The sequence below is a fragment of the Vanessa tameamea genome, chromosome 29, assembly GCF_037043105.1.
Source record: "Vanessa tameamea isolate UH-Manoa-2023 chromosome 29, ilVanTame1 primary haplotype, whole genome shotgun sequence".
Classification (NCBI taxonomy): domain Eukaryota; kingdom Metazoa; phylum Arthropoda; class Insecta; order Lepidoptera; family Nymphalidae; genus Vanessa; species Vanessa tameamea.
In genome coordinates this window covers 3801716-3821616 of record NC_087337.1, presented here as the reverse complement: position 1 = coordinate 3821616, position 19901 = coordinate 3801716, and the positions used below count along the sequence as shown (strand labels likewise).

Genomic DNA, 19901 nt, shown 5'->3' with positions numbered 1-19901 from the left:
AAAAATATTCTGCGCCAATACAGGATATTACATATATATAAAATATAAAAAAAAAAAACCTAACCTAAAATGGCGTTTTTTTTTTTTGCTGCTGTGATGTAATACGTAATGAACCCATCTATGTCTGCCAGTTTCAAAAACGACTTCGCTTAAAACTACGGTTATTTTATGTAAAACTTGACTTTTGAGACTAAGTACTAGCAGAACTTAGTCGAAAGTTCTGTTTTGCGGTTTCATAGTATTTTATTTTCCCGCCAAACAGTTTTGCTTCGTGCGGCTGTAGTCTAGTTTGAAGGGTGATTACAAAAACGCACATTGAAGATGAAAGAAGTGCTTTATACGTCTTATAGTACCAGTTATTATGAACGAACCTTAGATTAGTATATATCTAGCTACGAGACAATGAACTAAAACAAACAAGCCAACTTTATTGTCTTGGTGTGCGTGACAGTTACGATTGACACTCGCCGAATGTCATACTACTTTACTAGTGTGCGTGTATTTCGGCGCGTTATCAGCTGCGACAGTCTATTTAGACATATAAATATAATCAAAGGAATTAACTTATCAATTTGTGTGCTTGTCTACGATCTTAAATGAAATAAAGCATGTATTGATGTTACATGTAAAAAAAAAGTAAGGTAACAAAATAAAAATCAAAATATACTCTATTCAAGTAGGCTTTTACAAGCAATATCGAATCGTCATTTTACAAACAATATTAAGTGAAGCTTTTACCGTTTCGGAATGTAGATTCTACCGAGAAGAACTGGCAAGTTTTTTTTTTAATGATATAGATAGTCGGACGAGCGAATGGGCACCAGCATAGACACCGCCCTTACAGCGCTGTAAGAAATATTAAAGATTCCTTACATCAACAGCGCCACCAACCTTGGAAACAAAGATATTATGTCCCTTGTGCCTTTACACGGGCTCGCTCACCCTTCAAACCGGAACACAACGATACTGAGAACTGCTGTTTGGCGGTAGAATATTCCTTGGTACCACCAAGTAAAGTAGTATATAATATTATTATATAACGAGCAGACTGACACTAATATTATAAATGCTATGAAGCAAACGTGACCCCAAGGAAGGACCTAGTATACCTTTTTATGTCTAACACCTGACGACCGGAATAACGCGTTAAGTGGAAGTGGGGGGGGTTATGTAGGACTTTCCGGTGTCCGAGTGCACCCGGTACACCGGAATATCCACTTAAAGACCAGCGGTACCCTCGCCAGCCGCCACGTGATCGCTTTCGCGTGCTACCGTGACGAATGCTAGCGAAATTAAAATTACTAGTTCTAGGTCGCTCAGGCACCAGTGTTCGATGTTTCGTAACGTATTTTATTTGCTTTTTCTTCTAGTTTTTGTTCATTGAAACATTAGATACATCATAAAAATACCCGAATATTAAAGGAGAAAAACGTACAGAACTGTCTTTGTATTATTTTTCTTTTTCTATCTATTTATCTAATGACAGGAGGGCTGGTTATTTTTTTTCCCAGAGGATCAGAATTGTGATTCAACGGGGAAATGCTGCTAGCATTCTAGCCACCATTCAAAGCGTTCACGATTTGTACATTAACTAATTTTATTTTTTATATGTATACAGTTAAGGTTTTAATGTTAATAATTATTAATTAAATATTCATGATTTTGTTAATGCATTACATTATAGAAATATTTTAATAAATATCGAAGTTACAAAAAAAAAATGGCTAACTTAAAAATTCAAACAAAAGTTTGCGAAAGTATTCGAACGTGGCCTATATTTTTTTTTTAGTCAAATATATATCTATCTCTTTCCCTCGCTACGTGATGAAATAATGTGTATCCCGGGTAATTAAAAATTGTGGAATACGGTGTAAAATTCGGCACGGTATACATTGTCATCTAATGGCCGATCCGTGACTACCCGAGAGCTAGAGCTGCAATAAAAACAAATATCCATCTAAACGAAACAAATAAAACGGAAAAAATTTGAAAAAGCACCGCCATGTTGCTGCGCGCGCACGTCGGCGTCGCACCAAATCTTTATAGATCGTTTTCGTGCGTGACATTTCCGACATTTTTTCGAATTCGGGTTTAAAATTTTTCGAACGAATTACGATTATTGATCTCTTTATGTTTTTTTTTTTTTCAAATTTATTTTATGCACATGCCACGGTGCACTTTATGGTGCCATAAAAAAAGTGCTGTTTGATAGTAAATAACCCTTCTATTGCAAATAGCCTAAAATTACTTTTAATTTAAAATTGTTTTTAAATATTTATATTGTGCTTGACTGTATAAGTTAAACTATATCTGGTGGATGTACGGCCACATGTGTATGCTCTAACCCGCACTGGAGCAGCGTGGTCGAATTAACTCCAAGCCGTTATTACAAAATGAAAGGAGAATTGTATTTAATCAACATATCTATTCATTGAGTTGGTAATTAGAGTTTCTTGCGATTCTTCATTCTTATTTTTAACTTTGCCGATTCATAAATTCAAATCATTTATAAAAAAATACATTGCTAAAGAAGGCATATTATTCGATACAAGATTATATAGCTGATAAAAAAACGTGGAGCTAATACTTGTTGACTTCCAGGCAGGAGACATAACATACATATATAATTGTATTTAACTAACATGACTGTATTTTTAGATATTGAAAAAGAGTAACTACTGAGTTTCTTGCCGGTTCTTCTCAGTAGAATCCACATTCCGAACCGGTGGTAGCTTTACATATAATTCAATACATCAACATAACGAATCAAAAGTATGTTTATGTTCTCTAATTTAGTAATAAGCGAAATATTTTCAATAGGCAGGCAGACTGGTCCACTGTACCATTTACACTAGCTTACATCCGGAACAAAAGCTTTTTTTTTATCAGTATTTGTTAAAATGTAACGCATCTTTATTCAATAAATATTATAACAGTATTGCTGCTTGGAGAATATCTCATGAGTGGTACCACCAAGTAAATTGAAAATAGTCTATTTACCCAGTGTAATAGTTACGTACATGAGTTTTTCGTTAACAACCTCGACTGTAATTCAACGTTTAACAATAAATTAATTCTAAACGCGTTAGCTGTGTAAACAATGTTAGGCTATTACAACTTAGGTTCCGTTTACACTGTGTGCAAAAACGAAATACGTTTCAGCATATAATAAAATATCTTTATTTGGACACGTTATAAAAAATGTGGCCGTCACGATGTGTCAGCTATGAAATCAAAATCAAGAACTTAATTTGACGCTAATACCGGTTCTGAGAGTATATTCTAGCTAGAAGAACCGGCAAGAAAATCAGTAGTTACTATTCTTCAACATTTAAAAATACAAATTCATGTTGGTTAAATACAATTACATCCATAGAACACACAAGCCTAAGGATACATTATTCCGATTTGAAAAAAAAAAAAATTCGATAAGTAGCCCTTTAATTGAGAGAGGGTCTGGACTGTAAGATATACAACAAAAAGCCCAGAGCGCAGAGCCCAGACCACGCCTGGTACGTCCCCACTGGAATAACCACTAAAATATCAGCGGTATTCACTCTGTCTCTTCGGGGAGGCATCACGGTTGCGCGTGCTACCGTGACGCCCAACGGCTGGCCCCTGGCCGGCCGCCATTTTAGAAGTAATATATTATTTATTCCAATCGAAGAAAATAAAGATAAACAAATATATGTACTAAATACGATTTGTTAATACCTCAGCTATATCGTGCACTAAAAGAGTTCTTAAATAATATATCTTTATTTATAATACAACACATTATTGCTTAACTACTTATATCCACTTTAATTTAACTTCCAAAGTTCCGCTAACAGCTTCGTCGTAAATCAACTAACACACGATTCAGTTCGGTCGAAGTTCGATCGAAGTAGAATCGGGATCGTACCAAAACTAGCATACATATAGCCTATTCCAATGGAAGTAGGAAAAAAGATAAAAAATCCTTAGATTTACGTATCATGCGATTCGTTAATAACTCAGCTATGTTGCGCACTACTAAGAGTTTACGATTAATATATCTTTATTTATAATACAACACTGTTACACTTAACTACATATTTCCATTTTAATTTTACGTCCAAGTTTCGTCGACATTCAAATTTCATTCAAAAGTCGCCATTTTTTCGAAAATCAAAAATTAATATCATAGATAATTCAAACTGGACCAATGATATCGCGTGAATTCGATGTCAAATGTTGTTTACTTGGTTTTGGTCCTCTTGTTATTGGAGTAAACGATAGGTGAACACGGAGACGGAGTTTTCAATATTAAGGTCTCTTTAAGGGCATTAAATTGGGCATGTTTTATGATTGTTTGCTTGGAAATTCGTCATTTGTAATGTTAGATATATAGTAATCGGTATTTGGACTTTTGTTTAGGAGTTAAAAGAATAGAAGAAGAAAGATGTATGAACTATTTGATTTGACCGGGCGATGGCTGTCAATAATAAATAAATATCGGACAACATCACATACATTACTCTGATCCCAATGTAAGTAGCTAAAGCACGTACTCACAGTAGTAACGACGGCACCACAAACACCCAGACCAGACGATATAGAAAACTAATGAACTTTTTCTGCATCGACTCGGCCGGGAATCGGTCCCGGGATCTCGAAGTGGCGTACCCATGAAAACCGGTGTACACACTACTCGACCACGGAGGTTATAATACCTACGCATCTTTCGACACGAACAAATCTTGTATATGATTGATGTTGCGTATTATTAAAGTTCGATGTGAGCTGTTAAACATTATCTGCGACTACGAAGCCGCGTGAAAAACTACGAGAGTGTATCTTTATGATGCGCGCGCAATGACATAAAACTACACGATGAAGTTGCGCGCTAATCCGCCAATTAACTGTCAAGTCGCTCGAAATAGACAACTTCACACCTTATATAATAACAATGTTTATTTTATTACAAACTAGCTGTGCCCGCGACTTCGTGCGCGTTGTTTGAATTTAAGTTATTCGGATATTGTAGCGTGATTTTATTTTTATTCTAACTATAATTCTAAAATAAAAGTAGCCTAAGTTACTCCTTATTACATCCGCTATCTGCCGGTGAAAGTCCCGTCGAAATCGGTCCAGCCGTTCCAGAGATTAGCCGGAACAAACAGACAGACAGACAGACAAAAATTGTAGAAAATGTTATTTTGGTATATGTACCGTGTATACATACATATGCATTTAGTAAAAATGGGTTATTTTAATATTACAAACAGACACTCCAGTTTTATTATAATTATGTATACTTAGATTCAATTCACGAATGAGTATTTTAGTTGTCAAAAGTTAAAGTAATATATTTATAATAATAAATAAATCTTTGGCGTTCGTTTGTGGCCCGCGTTCTAGGTTTTAACCTCTCAAAAGAGGGATATGTTAAAGATAAATAATTATATTATTTTTAATGACAAGGAGAGCGAAGGGGCATATGCGCCACCTGATGGTAAGTGGTCAGCATCGCCAATGCGCCTTCAACCTTGGGAGCTAAGATGTTACGTCCTTGCGCCTGTAGTTACACTGTTCCAATCACCCTTCAAACCGGAACACATCAATACTGAGTACTGCTGTTTCAAAGTCAAAGTCAAAGTCAAAAATCTTTATTCAATATAGAAGTGTTTACACTTGCTTATTGATTGTCAAAAATCTACCACCGGTTCGGAATTTAGCACCTCGGACCTGAGAAGAACCGGCGAAAGAAACTCAGCGGGATATGTTTCGTAGAGTATATGATGAGTGGATCACCCAGACAGGCTTGCACAAAGCCCTGTCTAGAATACCCTAAGTAGAATAAATTATAATTGATTATTTGCATGCGAGAGCCGAGATGGCCCAGTGGTTAGAACGCGTGCATCTTAACCGATGACATCGGGTTCAAACCCAGGCAGGCACCACTGAATTTTCATGTGCTTAATTTGTGTTTATAATTCATCTCGTGCTCGGCGGCGAAGGAAAACATCGTGAGGAAACCTGCTTGTGTCTAATTTCAACGAAATTCTGCCACACGTGTATTCCACCAACCCGCATTGGAGAGTGGAGAAATGTGCTCCAAACCATCTCCTCAAAGGGAGAAGAGGCCTTAGCCCAGCAGTGGGAAATTTTACAGGCTGCTAATTTTATGTATGTAAAAAATTGTATGTGATTACTCTCTAAAGTCCAAATATATTCTAAAATAAATTTTATTATTAGGCAGATGCAACTGTGAACGCCGCCCAAGATTGTGGCTCGCGAGACGTGCCCGAACCCAGAAACTATTTACCTTGTAAGCACGTACTACGATTAATTTTACATTGTTGCTTGATGACACACGATATACATTGTAAGAACGTTACAATATAAGCAGAGTTTGTTACAAGAGAATTGTTAAATATACCATGTTGCAATGATTTAAGGTATGTTTGTTTTCAGAGCCATCTCAAGCGATGCCGGGGCCCTTGGGCATGCATGAATTTGGGGCTCCTTTGCTGGATAATTAACAAAATAACAATGAAACGATTGATTTTTAATTATGAAAATTCGTCTACCGTGTACAAATAATTTGCTTAAACCCGGCATTGGGGTTAGTTTTAAATAAATGGTGCAGTAATTTTCGTAAATTCTTAGGAATCTGATCGGTGGTACGATCTTATGGCACGTCCATAGCTTACAACTTTCAATATCGACTGACTATCGTTATCTATCAATATGTTAGTTATTTCTTACAATTTTTAAGATATACACAGCAGTCAACGTGTGAGAGGAATGGTTGGTGCCTCGGGGCCGCCTCTGGAAGGGCCTGGGCACGTGCCCGTGTGCCCTTATAGTAAAGACGGTAATGTTTGTTTTAAGACGAGGTCCGTCGTTGACGAGGCGTCGCGGCGAATTGACTCCGGAACTCCGGGCTCATATCATTAGTTTTTAATATCGAAAAGTAAAGCCGATTCCTTGAACTTATGTACTATATTTTTCAATGAAGTATTCTTATTCAATAGCAATACAAAATGAGTTCTAAAGTGGTCACACTTAAATAATTTTTTATTGTCTGTCTATAAATCTGAAATAGATGATTTTAATGAGTTTGCTACTTTTCTATCGTACAATGTTACTTCGATTGTGTATAGATTACCTTAAAAGCTCATATAAAACCTCATTATTGCTAATTTGTATCAACGCAGTTATTTGTATGTTTGGGTGAACACGATCCACGAACCTTAAACGTAAATATTATTAGAAAAAATCTAAATCAAAAATGTATTATTAAAAACAAAAATCAATATATATTTTATTTAGTGGTAGGGCTTACAACAGTCCCCCCTGTCGGGGTAGGTACCACCGACTCATCTCATATTGTACTTAACAGCAATACTTAGTATCATTGCGTTTCGGACTGAAGGGTGAGTAAGCCAGTGGAACATGTACAAGAAACATCTTGGATTGAAATCCAAGGTTGATCATTCTTTTTTTTTTAATATATTGGACAACATCACATACATTACTCTGATCCCAAGGTAGCTAAAGCACTTGTGTTATGGAAAATCAGAAGTAACGACGGTACCATAAACACACAGACCCAAGACAACTAATTAACTTTTTCCACATCGACTCGGCCGGTAATCGAACCCGGGACCTCGGAGGGGCGTAACCATGAAAACCGGTGTACACACTACTCGACCACGAAGGTCAAACTCATTGGTTATACTTTTTACACCGCCATTGTCTATGGTAACGAACTTGATAAATTACGACCTGGTATGAACTAGACTAACTTCTAGACCAACGAGACATTTATCAACGATTGCTTGGAGAAATAAATCGTTCAAAATCAGCTCCCCAAACACCAGATGTTCCGCACATAGATTAACGGGACCCCAACGCGTATAATTCTTATTTCCTAAACACGATAATCTTGTGAAAGCAGCCGAACACGACTCCTCACAAAAAGAGTGTGATGTATTAATTCTTCCTGTATTTTTACACCTTTCGCGAGATATTTTATCTGCTAATGTCAGCTGAGAGGACTCGTAATTTTGAACGATGAAACCGTATTTGCGTAATAATATTGTTTTCAAATCTCATGTAATAAAAACATTCATAAATCAGGTATATTACTCAAAACAAGATTATAATAATTATATAAAAGCATGGATTTAGTTTTTTTTACATACATTAGCAGCCTGTAAATTTCCCACTGCTGGGCTAAGGCCTCCTCTCCCATTGAGGAGGAGGTTTGTAGCATATATGATAATTTTTTTTTTTTTTTAATACAGGTCATAAAATTTTAGCGCAAGAAATAATTGTTCGAGCATTCAATGAAAAGGTTTATTTTATAATTTTGATATTTATTAATAAATATTTCATAGTGAAATAGTTTATGATGCTGAATAATTAAAAAATAAAAAAACCTATCCCGCCGCCATTGTTAAAAATCTTTCCCGCGCTTAACAAAGACCCCCGAGTTCCCGCCAATTTAGGCCTGTCACTTGAAGTCATAAAGTGTAAAAAAAAGTTTTTAAGCATTTGAGTTGTATTATCTTAGCGTCATTTCTTTTTTTAAATAATTATTGTTGTTGACATGTCGTCTTTAATTGACGAATTTGACACGGTTATGAGAAAAAGTTGAGCCTGAGAAAATTACTTTAAGACATATTCTCTTTTTTTTTCGGTTAGGTGTAAATAGACAAAGGTAGAGAGCGTACTGCTTTCATCTAGAATTTGTTCAAATTAATCTGTGGTTTTAGAGACATCTATGTAAAGTTATTTTTCTAGTTAATCGATGTTGCGGGTATTACTTTAAAATACGTTTAATAATTTTTCTGATTCTTGACAAATATATTATTAATTCTATAAAGTCTGTATTTTTAAGCTAATAAATCTATTCTATAAAAAAAGCCTCTCTAAATCAAAATACACTTTTGAATCGACATTTTATAATTTATTTACTAAACCGACGATCTTTGACAAAAATCATCTGTTCGCAAGTAGATTTTACCAAGAATACTTGGTGGAAGGGTTTTGTGCAAGCCTATCGGAGTAGGTACCACCTATTCTAACAAACAACAATACTTATACTTCGTCTGTATAAAAGTGAACGTGCCAGTGTAACTATAAACACAAGTAACATAACATTTCAGTTTCCAAGATTGCGATGTATTGGCGATGTTAGGAATTGCTAATATACTTACGCTGCCCATGTATATGGGGAGTGGTGACCACTTACCATCAGATGACTCATTTACCCGTTCGTCTATTTGTGCTTTAAAAAAAAAAAACGACAAGAAACTTTTCAAAACGAATTTATTTTCATGCAAAAAATTAAACTCAAAATAAAAGGTCTCTCGAGTCAAAGATTTAAACGAACCAATCAATAAACAACGAATTCCATATTCCATTCATTTCATTCATAAAATTGTAATGTATTCAAAAATATCCCTTCGAAGTTCTCACGCCCAACGCAAATTACAGACTGATTACGCACTAACTCGTGAATGACGCTACAGGTGTCTACTACGTTTGCGAAAAAAAAAAAACAAACAAAACAGTAAAACCTCCTTCGGACACGTGCGTCCGTCTTTGCGGAGACAATAGTATAATGACAGATAAAAAAAAAACAATACATATTGACTTTGGCGCGAAAAATTGACACGTTACTCGTTCCCACGTAAACCTTTTTTTTTGTTACTTAATTAGTAATCCCGCTTGTATTTTTCTGATTTAGACTTTATTGTTAGTGCAGCAATGATTAGAATAGCTTGTGTCATAATGGATAAGATTAGGCTTACCAAATTGTAAAACCATAATCTCTTTCAGGTGATAAACTGTTACCCAATTACTTAAGACTTTTAAATCTCTCTTTTAACTTAGTTTTTTAAAGAAACTATAAGTAGAAACATTTTTATGAATATACACAAACAATGCAAATTACTAAACATGCATATTAAAAAAAAACACAACCACAAAACGAGCAGCGCTTTTTATAAATATTATTTTAGTACATATTAACGTAAGCGCCATGAAATTCCCGGCGCTTACGACGTTTTGGCATGAAAATTATTCTATATAAGCGATCTAGCGTTGTATGTTTTGATAGTTTGATTAGACGTAATAAAGATTTATCGATGCAGCGAATTTTAGTTCTAATTTTAATGGAAAAGGCGATTAAACTTATTTAATAGGTTATTTAAATTTATTATATAAACTTATAAAATATTTAAAGGTACGGAATCCGTTATAAATTAAATGGCAACATTAAATATAACAACACTTTTGGTACAAAAGCCGAATCGAAATTCAATTGATAAATTCTCAATTATATACGCGCAAAATATTATTTACGTATGTATTAATAGATATTAATATAATTATAAAAGTAAAACGTAGTTGTCTATGACAATTTAAACGGTGTTTTATAAATTAAAATTTAATTTAATTTTTTTTAATTTTGATTTTTAATATATTTTTTTTATTATTGGCACGTAAATACCATAACCGCCGAGAGGTGGCCCAGAGGTTATAACACGTGCATCTTAACCGATGATTTCGGGTTCAAACCCAGGCAAGCACCACTGAATTTACATGTGCTTAATTTGTGTTTATAATTCATCTCTGCTCGGCGGTGAAGGAAAACATCGTAAGGAAACCTGCATGTGTCTAATTTCAACGAAATTCTGTGATGGAATATGCTCCAGACCTTCTCCTCAAAGGGAGAGGAGGCCTTAGCCCAGCAGTGGGAAATTTATAAGCCGCTAATGTAAAAATACTAATACAGTGACGGTTTAGGTACCACCCACCAGATATCAAAATATTGCGTAACGCAAAATATTACGTAAAAAATATAGAGATGAAGCTCAACACAGACAGATGCTAGTTACAGCATATATATTTATAAGTATCTTTTCTAATACCCCTTAAAATAATGCGACGTTCAGACCACCGGGACTCAACCCCGGATCCGGGCTTAGCGCACGTGTGGAGTTTTTGTTTAATAGCTTAACTAATACTTATCTAATTTGAAATATTGCTGCGTAAATCTTAAAGTGTCTGCCATGCGTTTACGCTTAAGGATAAACTAACATACATATAGCCTGTTCCAATGGAAGTAGGAAAAAAGATAACCAAATCTTAGATTTACGTATTTCATGCGATTCGCTAATAACTCAGCTATGTTGTGCACTACTAAGAGTTTATGATTAATATATCTTTATTTATAATACAACACTGTTACACTTAACTACTTATTTCCATTTTAATTTTACTTCAAAGTTTCGTCGTCGTTCAAAAGTCGCCATTTCTTCGCAAATCCATAGTGAATATCATAGATTAATCAAGCTCTCGACCAGTGGTATCACGTCAATTTGCTGTCAAATGTTGTTTATTTAACTTTTTTCCTGTTATGTTTGGAATAGAGTAAATATTGGCGTAATCTGTATCACAACGGTAGACGGGTTATTAGGCCTGGAGGTTAATTCTACCAATACGATTCAGCTTGGTCGAAGTTGGATCGGGATCGTATCAAAACTGTCATACCTAAGTAGAATTGACCCCTGATTGGTTTATTCTTGTAGGGAATGGTTGAAGTTCGTTCGGAATGGAATCAGGAACGTATAATACCGTTAAAAGTTAGTAGAATTGTCCCCTTATATGTGATAGCCACCGGACATTGTCACTGTAAGTAATACTAGCTGAGGCCGTGACTTCGCCCGCGTGGATTTCAGTTAGTTGTTACTACTGAATTAAACTGAAGTATAATATATGGTACTGAGATGGCTCAGTGGTTGTGCGTGTGCATCTTAATCGATGATTGCGGGTCAAATTTTAATGTGTTTATAATTCATTGTGTTCGTTGATAGAGGAAAACATCGTGAGGAAACCTGGATTTGTCTAATTTCAATGAAGTTCTGCCACATGTGTCACACGAACCTGTATTGTAACAGCATGGTGGAATAACCTCGAAACTTTGTTTTGAAGAAAAAAATTAACAAATATGCACAATATTTGGAAACGTCGCTCATAACGAGATCTCCGACAGTATAGATCCGATTCAAATCAAATCACACGATATGTATTTCATCCAAGTGAACTTTAGAACGAAGCATTTTTGAATCGTTAATATTTCAAATCTACCACCGTTTCGGAAAACAAATAATGACTAGAGAATTAGCTTAGTTACTCCTTGAGCGATATTGACGCGCACTTAAAAAAAAAAAAAAACGAACGGATATTTTGAAAGTAGTGTCTTTTTATATTTTCACCATTATGAAGTTACACAGCGAGTATTGTAGGTATATCATTTTGTTTAAAAATTAAACTTCTGTATCGGTTATTTATAAATATCATAAAAAAAAATCATAAATTTCGAACTATCCGTACGTGTTCTCTACATTGGACGTGCCATCGTCAGAATTATTTATTTCCGTAGGCAGAATATTTTGAGCTTAACCTAGTTATTATATCTAATAAAAAACATATTGAGCAATGTTAAATATTAATTCAATGTTTTTTAATTGTAATAAATTGATATTATTTATAAAAAAATATATCGAATAGGAAAATATGTATCATTTGAACTATGGAATGATGATAAAAAGAACATCTCTATATTGCAATTCCAAAAGCTACGGCAGCCATGTTTAATTCGATAGTTACTTTTCGTTGTAAATGTATCTTTTGGCGCGAATCGCGGGTTTTACAAACTCGTCTGACGTGACGGCAAACGTCATGACGTCACGCTCTACCGTTTTGTGTTATTATGTATTTAATATTTATGTATTTTTTTATTTGATTTATTATACACTAGCTTTTACCCGCGGCTTTGCCCGCGTAGAATATGAATATATTTACAAATTAACTTAAAATGTTACGTTAATGTAATACCTCTTTGAATACCACATTGGTGTGAATTTCAACGCTTAGGGTAGAATATCCAGAAACGCTTAAATGCGAATCAACTCATATTTAATCGGTAGCCCAAAAATAAAATTTCGACCTTCAAAATGATAGACTTCCAGACTAACCTGAATACGAAATGTTAACAACTATTTTGCCCTTTAGGTCTAAAATATCAAGAAACGCTTAAATACGTATCTGTTCATTTTTAATCAGTAGCTCAAAAATAAAGTTTCATGCTTCTATCTTCAAAAATGACGGACTTCTATACAAACTTTCAACCCTTATATCACCCCCGTAGGGGTAGAATATGCAGAAACACTTAAATAAGTATCTACTCCTTTTTAATCAGTATCCCAAAAATAAAGTTTCATGTTTCTAACTTAAAGAAATCCATACGAACGTTCAACCCCTATTTCACCCATTTAGGGGTAGAATATCCAAAATTCGCTCCCGAGTGGGTGTCATGATATTATGTTATTTTATAAGTGTACAGCCTAAAATATAAGTTTTATGCTTCTAGTTCTAAAAATTCTAAACATGACAATACTTTCAACAACTTACAACCTTTCATCCCCCTTTTCAACCCTTCACAGCACTTTTTCCAAATAAAAAGCCTATGTCCTTTCTCAGGCTCTAGACTATTTGTGTACCAAATTTCATTTAAATCGGTCCAGTAGTTTTGGCGTGAAAGCGAGACAGACAGTCAGACAAACAAAGTTACTTTCGCATTTAGAATATTAGTATGGAAGTATGGATTGTTATTTCAATCGCTAGAGAGCTCCGATAATAACCGCGTCCCATCGCTGCTAAATTCAAAGTGCTACAGGGAGAACCGCGGCATCCGACGCGCCTATCGCACGCTCCCGCCGCACCGGCCGGCCGGTACCACCGCAAACGCTACGTTCCGCAATTTTTAAAACTGTAATATCTTCGAAAATATTCATTTAAATTACATGCTGTAAAGGGCCATATTGATCTATATTGAGTGCACAATTTATTTAAGGTACCTAATTGGATAAGGATTAATGCTGTATAGGTTAAAATCGCTTCGAAAATTGGCCAATATTTGTAGTAAAAAATAAATGACAAAAAAATGTTATTGTGGGCTATCTTTAAGAGATAGACATATACCATCGCGGACTTTTTTGTAGACATTTTTGAGGTGTACAATTCTGTAGTACATTATTTTGATCTATCTAGTAGGGTTCAGCCAGCGTTTCCAATGTAAGCGCAAAAAAATGTATAAATTTACGACATCACATTAGAAACTTTTAAAATTATCAGTGTTACTTAACTATATTGTCTATGTATTATATACAAAAACCTTCCTCTCGAATCACTCTATCTATTAAAAAAAACTGCATCAAAATCCATTGCGTAGTTTTAAAGATTTAAGCGTACAAAGGGACATAGGGACAGAGAAAGCGACTTTGTTTTATACTATGTAAAGATATAAGCTAAAAGTATAAAATAAATTATTAGACTTGTGGCTGAAATGAATACACTATTATAGGTAAATAAAAAAAAACATTTTTTTTAAATGCATACATGCATATGTCTTCGACAATTACATCTTATATAATATATAATCATAATATTATAAAAAATGTTTGAATTTAGGGGGGTAATCTCCAGAACGAATATTCCAAATCAATATTTTTGACTGGTAAAAATTACATTACTTGTGATTGCTATAAATATATTTTCTATATCAATAAATTGCACCTGTGCGAAGCCAGGGTAGGTTGCTAGTGAAGTATATTTAAATTCGTCATAACCAATACAGATACAATAAATTATTTTATATTATCAATATTCGCGCCAAACAAATTTTTTTAACACATTATACACAATACAAATCAAATAAATTCCATACAAATTGACCGCAAACAAAAAAACATCAATGGATTCATATTTCGAATTGTCACTTTTTCTGCGTTTCAAATGGCACTGGCCTCTTCACATTCAGCCAAGATGGCTGATATGCAAATGTACGTTTTATTGATTTCCTTTTGAACTGTTACAACTTATTGAACATGGTCGCGCATAATGTTGCCACATTATAAACAGCTGTTTATGTGAGATAGACGCGTGTTGAGATGTTGGCTGATTATAATCAACGTAGCTCATTCGCTACACGATGTTCGAATTACATAATCGTTTTATGAAACGTTATATCCAAATATACATATATTGGTTGATATATTAATTTATTTAAAACTAGCTGTGCCCGCGACTTCGTGCATTGTTTGAATTTAAGTCATTTGAATATTGTAGCGTGATTTTATTTTTATTCTATATATAATTCTAATATAAAAGTAGCCTAAGTTACTCCTTATTACATCCGCTATCTTCCGGTGAAAGTCCCGTCGAAATCGGTCCAGCCGTTCCAGAGATTAGCCGGAACAAACAGACAGACAGACAAAAATTGTAAAAAAAAATATTTTGGTATATGCACCGTGTATACATACATATGCATTTAGTAAAAATGGGTTATTTTAATATTACAAACAGACACTCCAATTTTATTATATGTATAGATAAATAAGTTAACTGGTTGGGAACTAAGATGTTATCCCTTGTGCCTGTTACACTGACTCACTCCACCTTCAAAGTCGAACTCAATAATACTAAGTATTGCTGTCTGTCTGTCCACCTGTATTAATAGTACGTCCTATTGAATAAGCAATGGATTGACGGATTTTTGAGAGATTTACTTTTTATAACGTCATCGGCAGGCTGGGCCGCTTGATGGTAAGTGGTCTACACCCATACACATTGGTACCGTTTTTAATTTTAACAGCCACCTATCTAGGGAACTACTGGGGTTACACTGGCTCACTCACCTTTCAAACCACAATACAACAATACTAATTATCGCAGTATGGTGGTAGAATAAATGATGAGTTGGTGGTAGTACCCAGACGGGTTTGAACGAAGCCCTAACCCTAAGTCAATTGAAAAAAAAAACCGACCTATACCCAGGATTTAAACCCTGGACCGCGTGATCTGCAACCTTAACCACTCGCCGCTGAACCAACGAGGCTTTTACACAATCTCAGCCCTTATCTTGTCAACCGTTATGTAATATTATCAGTCGTCAATGCAAAGATGTCAAATCTATACGGGCCCTTTATTCAATGGAGCCATTGTACCTGTCGAACTTTTTTTTTTCGGAAACGGACATTAGGAAGGAAGGTGTTCCCAGTCAGTAACTATTTGAACCTGTTCGCGTAAGGTGCAATTTTTTTTTAATTTAACGTCATCGAAAATTTTTGTGTTTTTTTTTTTTTTTATAATGAAATATCCGTGTAAGAAAGTGTTGAATAAATATACAACAGAGTTCGATATGGATTCACGTAAGTTTTTTTTATTTCATTTTAATAATATTTTTATTAACAAAAATTAAGTGGATGTTTGCAGATTTTCCTTTGATAAAATTTAGTTGGAAAATTAAAAAAAAAAAAGTATGAGTGAAATTAACACACGTTATAAGTGAAACTTAATAAATGATATTTAATAGACGCATTTTCGTTGCATCAACTTTCAAATCACCACATTTAAAAAAATAAATAAGAAAAAAAAACAAAATTAAAGACAAAATAGTTCAACTATAAATACAATCCGTCAAGCCGAAAGCCACGAACCAGAGCCATCAAAATACCGTTCCAATTTGATTACCGAATTGAAATCAAAATTCCTACTCACGACACTCAATTGTAATGGAGGCCATATGTTATGTTTGTATTGTATGGTTTTAGCCGATAGGGGAATTGGTATTCCTGTAAGCCGACGAGGTAATTTATAAGTATTACCGAGCATAATACATACGCTGTTGTTTTCCCGCCAAGTTATGTTTTTCCAGAGCACTTCTTCCGTATAAATATGTATGAACGAGCGTTAGCGCGGGAATGCATAATTTTTTTTTTTTTATTTAATGACGGAGGTCGTGGCTTGAAAATGTTAATTTATATAAAAATTAACATAAAATTGCTCGTTAAAATGTAATGTAATTTGGATTGTTTATTGTAATAATATTAATAATTTTAAATGTATTACGAAGTTGTCTATGACAATTTATTAAAAAAAATATACAATAAATAAAGCTTAAAAAAATTATCGGTGTTTTATACAACGATTTTTTAATTATTGGCACGTAAATACCATAATTTTGATGGTTTAGGTACCAGATACCAGAACAAATATATAACATAATACATTAAATACTAAGTATACATATTTACGAATCTTTTAACTAAATATTGTTGAACATGTATATTTTTTTTTATTTTACTAATTCTTTTAGACCAAGGTTTCGTTTCGTACTTTTAAAGAAACACATTTTATCTACAAATAACTATCTTAGTTTCAGTTAATAAAGAAGTTATATTAATATTAAGAAAATTCTAAGAATATATCAAACAGTTAATTCCTTGAGTATATTTTTGTATATTGCACATTATTCTGAAGCTATTCTGAAGTTTTGACAGCACGTACAAATGAATAATAAATAAAAATATAAATATCATCAGTCGAGAGGAAGAAAAGCTTAAGCGCCAAAATGCTTCTTTTGGAAATGAGATTTAAAGTCAAATTATTAAACCTTATTTTTCAAAAACAACAAAATGCCGTTTCGTTCTTTCCAATTACGATAAAGAATCATATACTTAATCTTTCTATGAGTTAGAGTATTTCTTACTTTGACGACTTCCGTGGTCGAGTAGTGTGTACACCGGTTTTCATGGGTACACTCCGAGGTCTCGGGTTCGATTCCCGGCAGAGTCGATGTAGAAAAAGATCATTAGTTTTCTATGTTGTCTTGGGTCTGGGTGTTTGTGGTACCGTCATTACTTCTGATTTTCCATAACACAATAGCTACTTACATTGGGATCAGAGTAATGGATGTGAAGTTGTCCAATATTTATTTATTTATTATTTATATAAAGAAACACTTAAATATATATATTTCAACAGCTTGCCGCAAAGAGAACAGGCCGCATTCTCTAAACGCGGCGATCATGAAGGAGAAAAGTAAGAACGCCGCCAGGTCGAGGAGAGAAAAGGAAAATGCCGAATTCCTCGAACTAGCCAAACTCCTCCCCTTACCATCCGCAATCACGTCACAGCTGGACAAAGCATCCGTCATCAGACTGACCACGAGCTACCTTAAAATGAGACAGGTCTTTCCAGATGGTTAGTATACCTTTTTAATATTTGTATCCTGTAGATCCAAAGTCATAATCTAGACTAAGTTGATTTAAGTATAAAGTAAGATACTCGTAGTCATGAACGTTTAAAGTCTCCTATTCTAAACACGGGTCTACAATTCTCCACTAATAAGATTACCTGATAGTAAGTTTCATACAAATGAAATTAAAAGCCTGTAAATGTTTAACTGCTGGGCTAAGGCATCCTCTATTTGATCTCAATTCTGTTTACAACTTTAAAGACTTGTCACATTGAATGGTACTCATATTAGTTGTTGATCTTAAGTGCTTAGTGATAAGTGGATGGTGTAACTTTTTCAATAAATGAATCGTCGCGAGAAGGTTTGCTTATTCCAGCCGATGTTTTCCTTCACCGCATAACACCAGAGGATGAGAAAATTGGATTGTGCTTGTAGAAAATGCTTCCGTCTTATATCTGCTAATTGTAAGAGTTAGGAATTCTTCATGACTTAAGACGTGGTTCTCCCACGATCTACCAGATTTGCTTCTCTTCTCATCTCACATATATCCACCAGGCTTAGGAGACGCGTGGGGAGCTGCACCACCGCCACCTCAACCGCGGGAGCTCTCAATCCGAGAACTGGGCTCACATCTGCTGCAGACGCTGGATGGATTCATATTCGTAGTGGCACCAGACGGCAAGATTATGTACATTAGTGAAACCGCCTCAGTACACCTTGGTTTGAGTCAGGTTTGTACTTTAAAACCTTTACAATTCCATTCTTAATTTATCAGAAAATCTGAACATCGAAAAGTTTTTGCGGTTTATACGACCCATTTATCAATAAAACTTTTTTAATTATACATTTTTGGAAAGGAAATCATTTACGAAAACGCGAAGCAAAAGCGTTGCATATTATTGATAAAATTGAAAACTAACGCCGTTTTGGAAAACAATATACCTGAAAAGAACCGGTGAAAGATACTCAGCGATTTTTCAACCGTAACAAAGCCAGGACATATCATTTAATTCAGGAGGTGTGCCATTAATGCAATCACTAATAGTCACGTTCTGCACACAAATTTTCGTTGACATTTTTTTTTAAATAACCACTGAATGTATTTAACTGACCTCCGTGTTCGAATAGTGTGTACACCGGTTTTCAGGCCGAGTCTGGGTGTATGTGGTACCGTCGGTACTTCTGATTACCATAACACAAGTGCTTTAGCTACTTACATTGGGATCAGAGTAATGTATGTGATGTTGTCCAATATTTATTTATTTATTATTTATATAAAGAAACACTTAAATATGTCTATTTCAACAGCTTGCCGCAAAGAGAACAGGCCGCATTCATGTGATGTTGTCGAATATTTATTTATTTTATTTATAAGGTGTCTTAAATACATATTCACCTAGAGTATCTTTCACAGGTGGAGTTAACTGGTAACTCTATATACGAATACATCCACCAAGCTGATCACGAAGAGATGAACGCAGTACTTAGTTTACAACATGCCCATTCATATATTGGACCGCCTTCGATCGGGTGAGTTTTAAAAAAATATCTGGTATAGTTAGATTGATTTTTTTTAATGTTACACCTCTTTACTAGAGGATTTATTTTGTTGTAAGTACGGTGACACGAGACAGCTGTCATAGAACGTAACCCGATGTAAGACGTCATCATAAGCCCGACCAATCAGGAGCGTTTTGTGTCACGTGACAAACGTTTAAAAAAAAAGCACTTTTATCTATGGATTTTTGAATAAATTAATTATTATTTTCAACTTTCGTTGATAAATAAGGATTTTTAAACTCATAATGTATACTGATTA

General features: G+C 34.5%; 1 protein-coding gene across 2 annotated transcripts in view; it reads left to right on the top strand.

The window, feature by feature from the left end:
• The window catches only part of LOC113396848 (single-minded homolog 1), a 61524-nt gene that overhangs the window by 27168 nt on the left and 14455 nt on the right, over window positions 1-19901 (top strand). For both annotated transcript variants that reach the window (XM_026634912.2, XM_064219693.1), the window contains exons 2-4: window positions 17869-18087; window positions 18638-18813; window positions 19497-19612. In XM_026634912.2, coding sequence (XP_026490697.1) covers window positions 17913-18087; window positions 18638-18813; window positions 19497-19612 — 467 coding nt within the window. In that variant the 5' untranslated portion in view covers window positions 17869-17912. The remainder of the gene's footprint in view (window positions 1-17868; window positions 18088-18637; window positions 18814-19496; window positions 19613-19901) is intronic.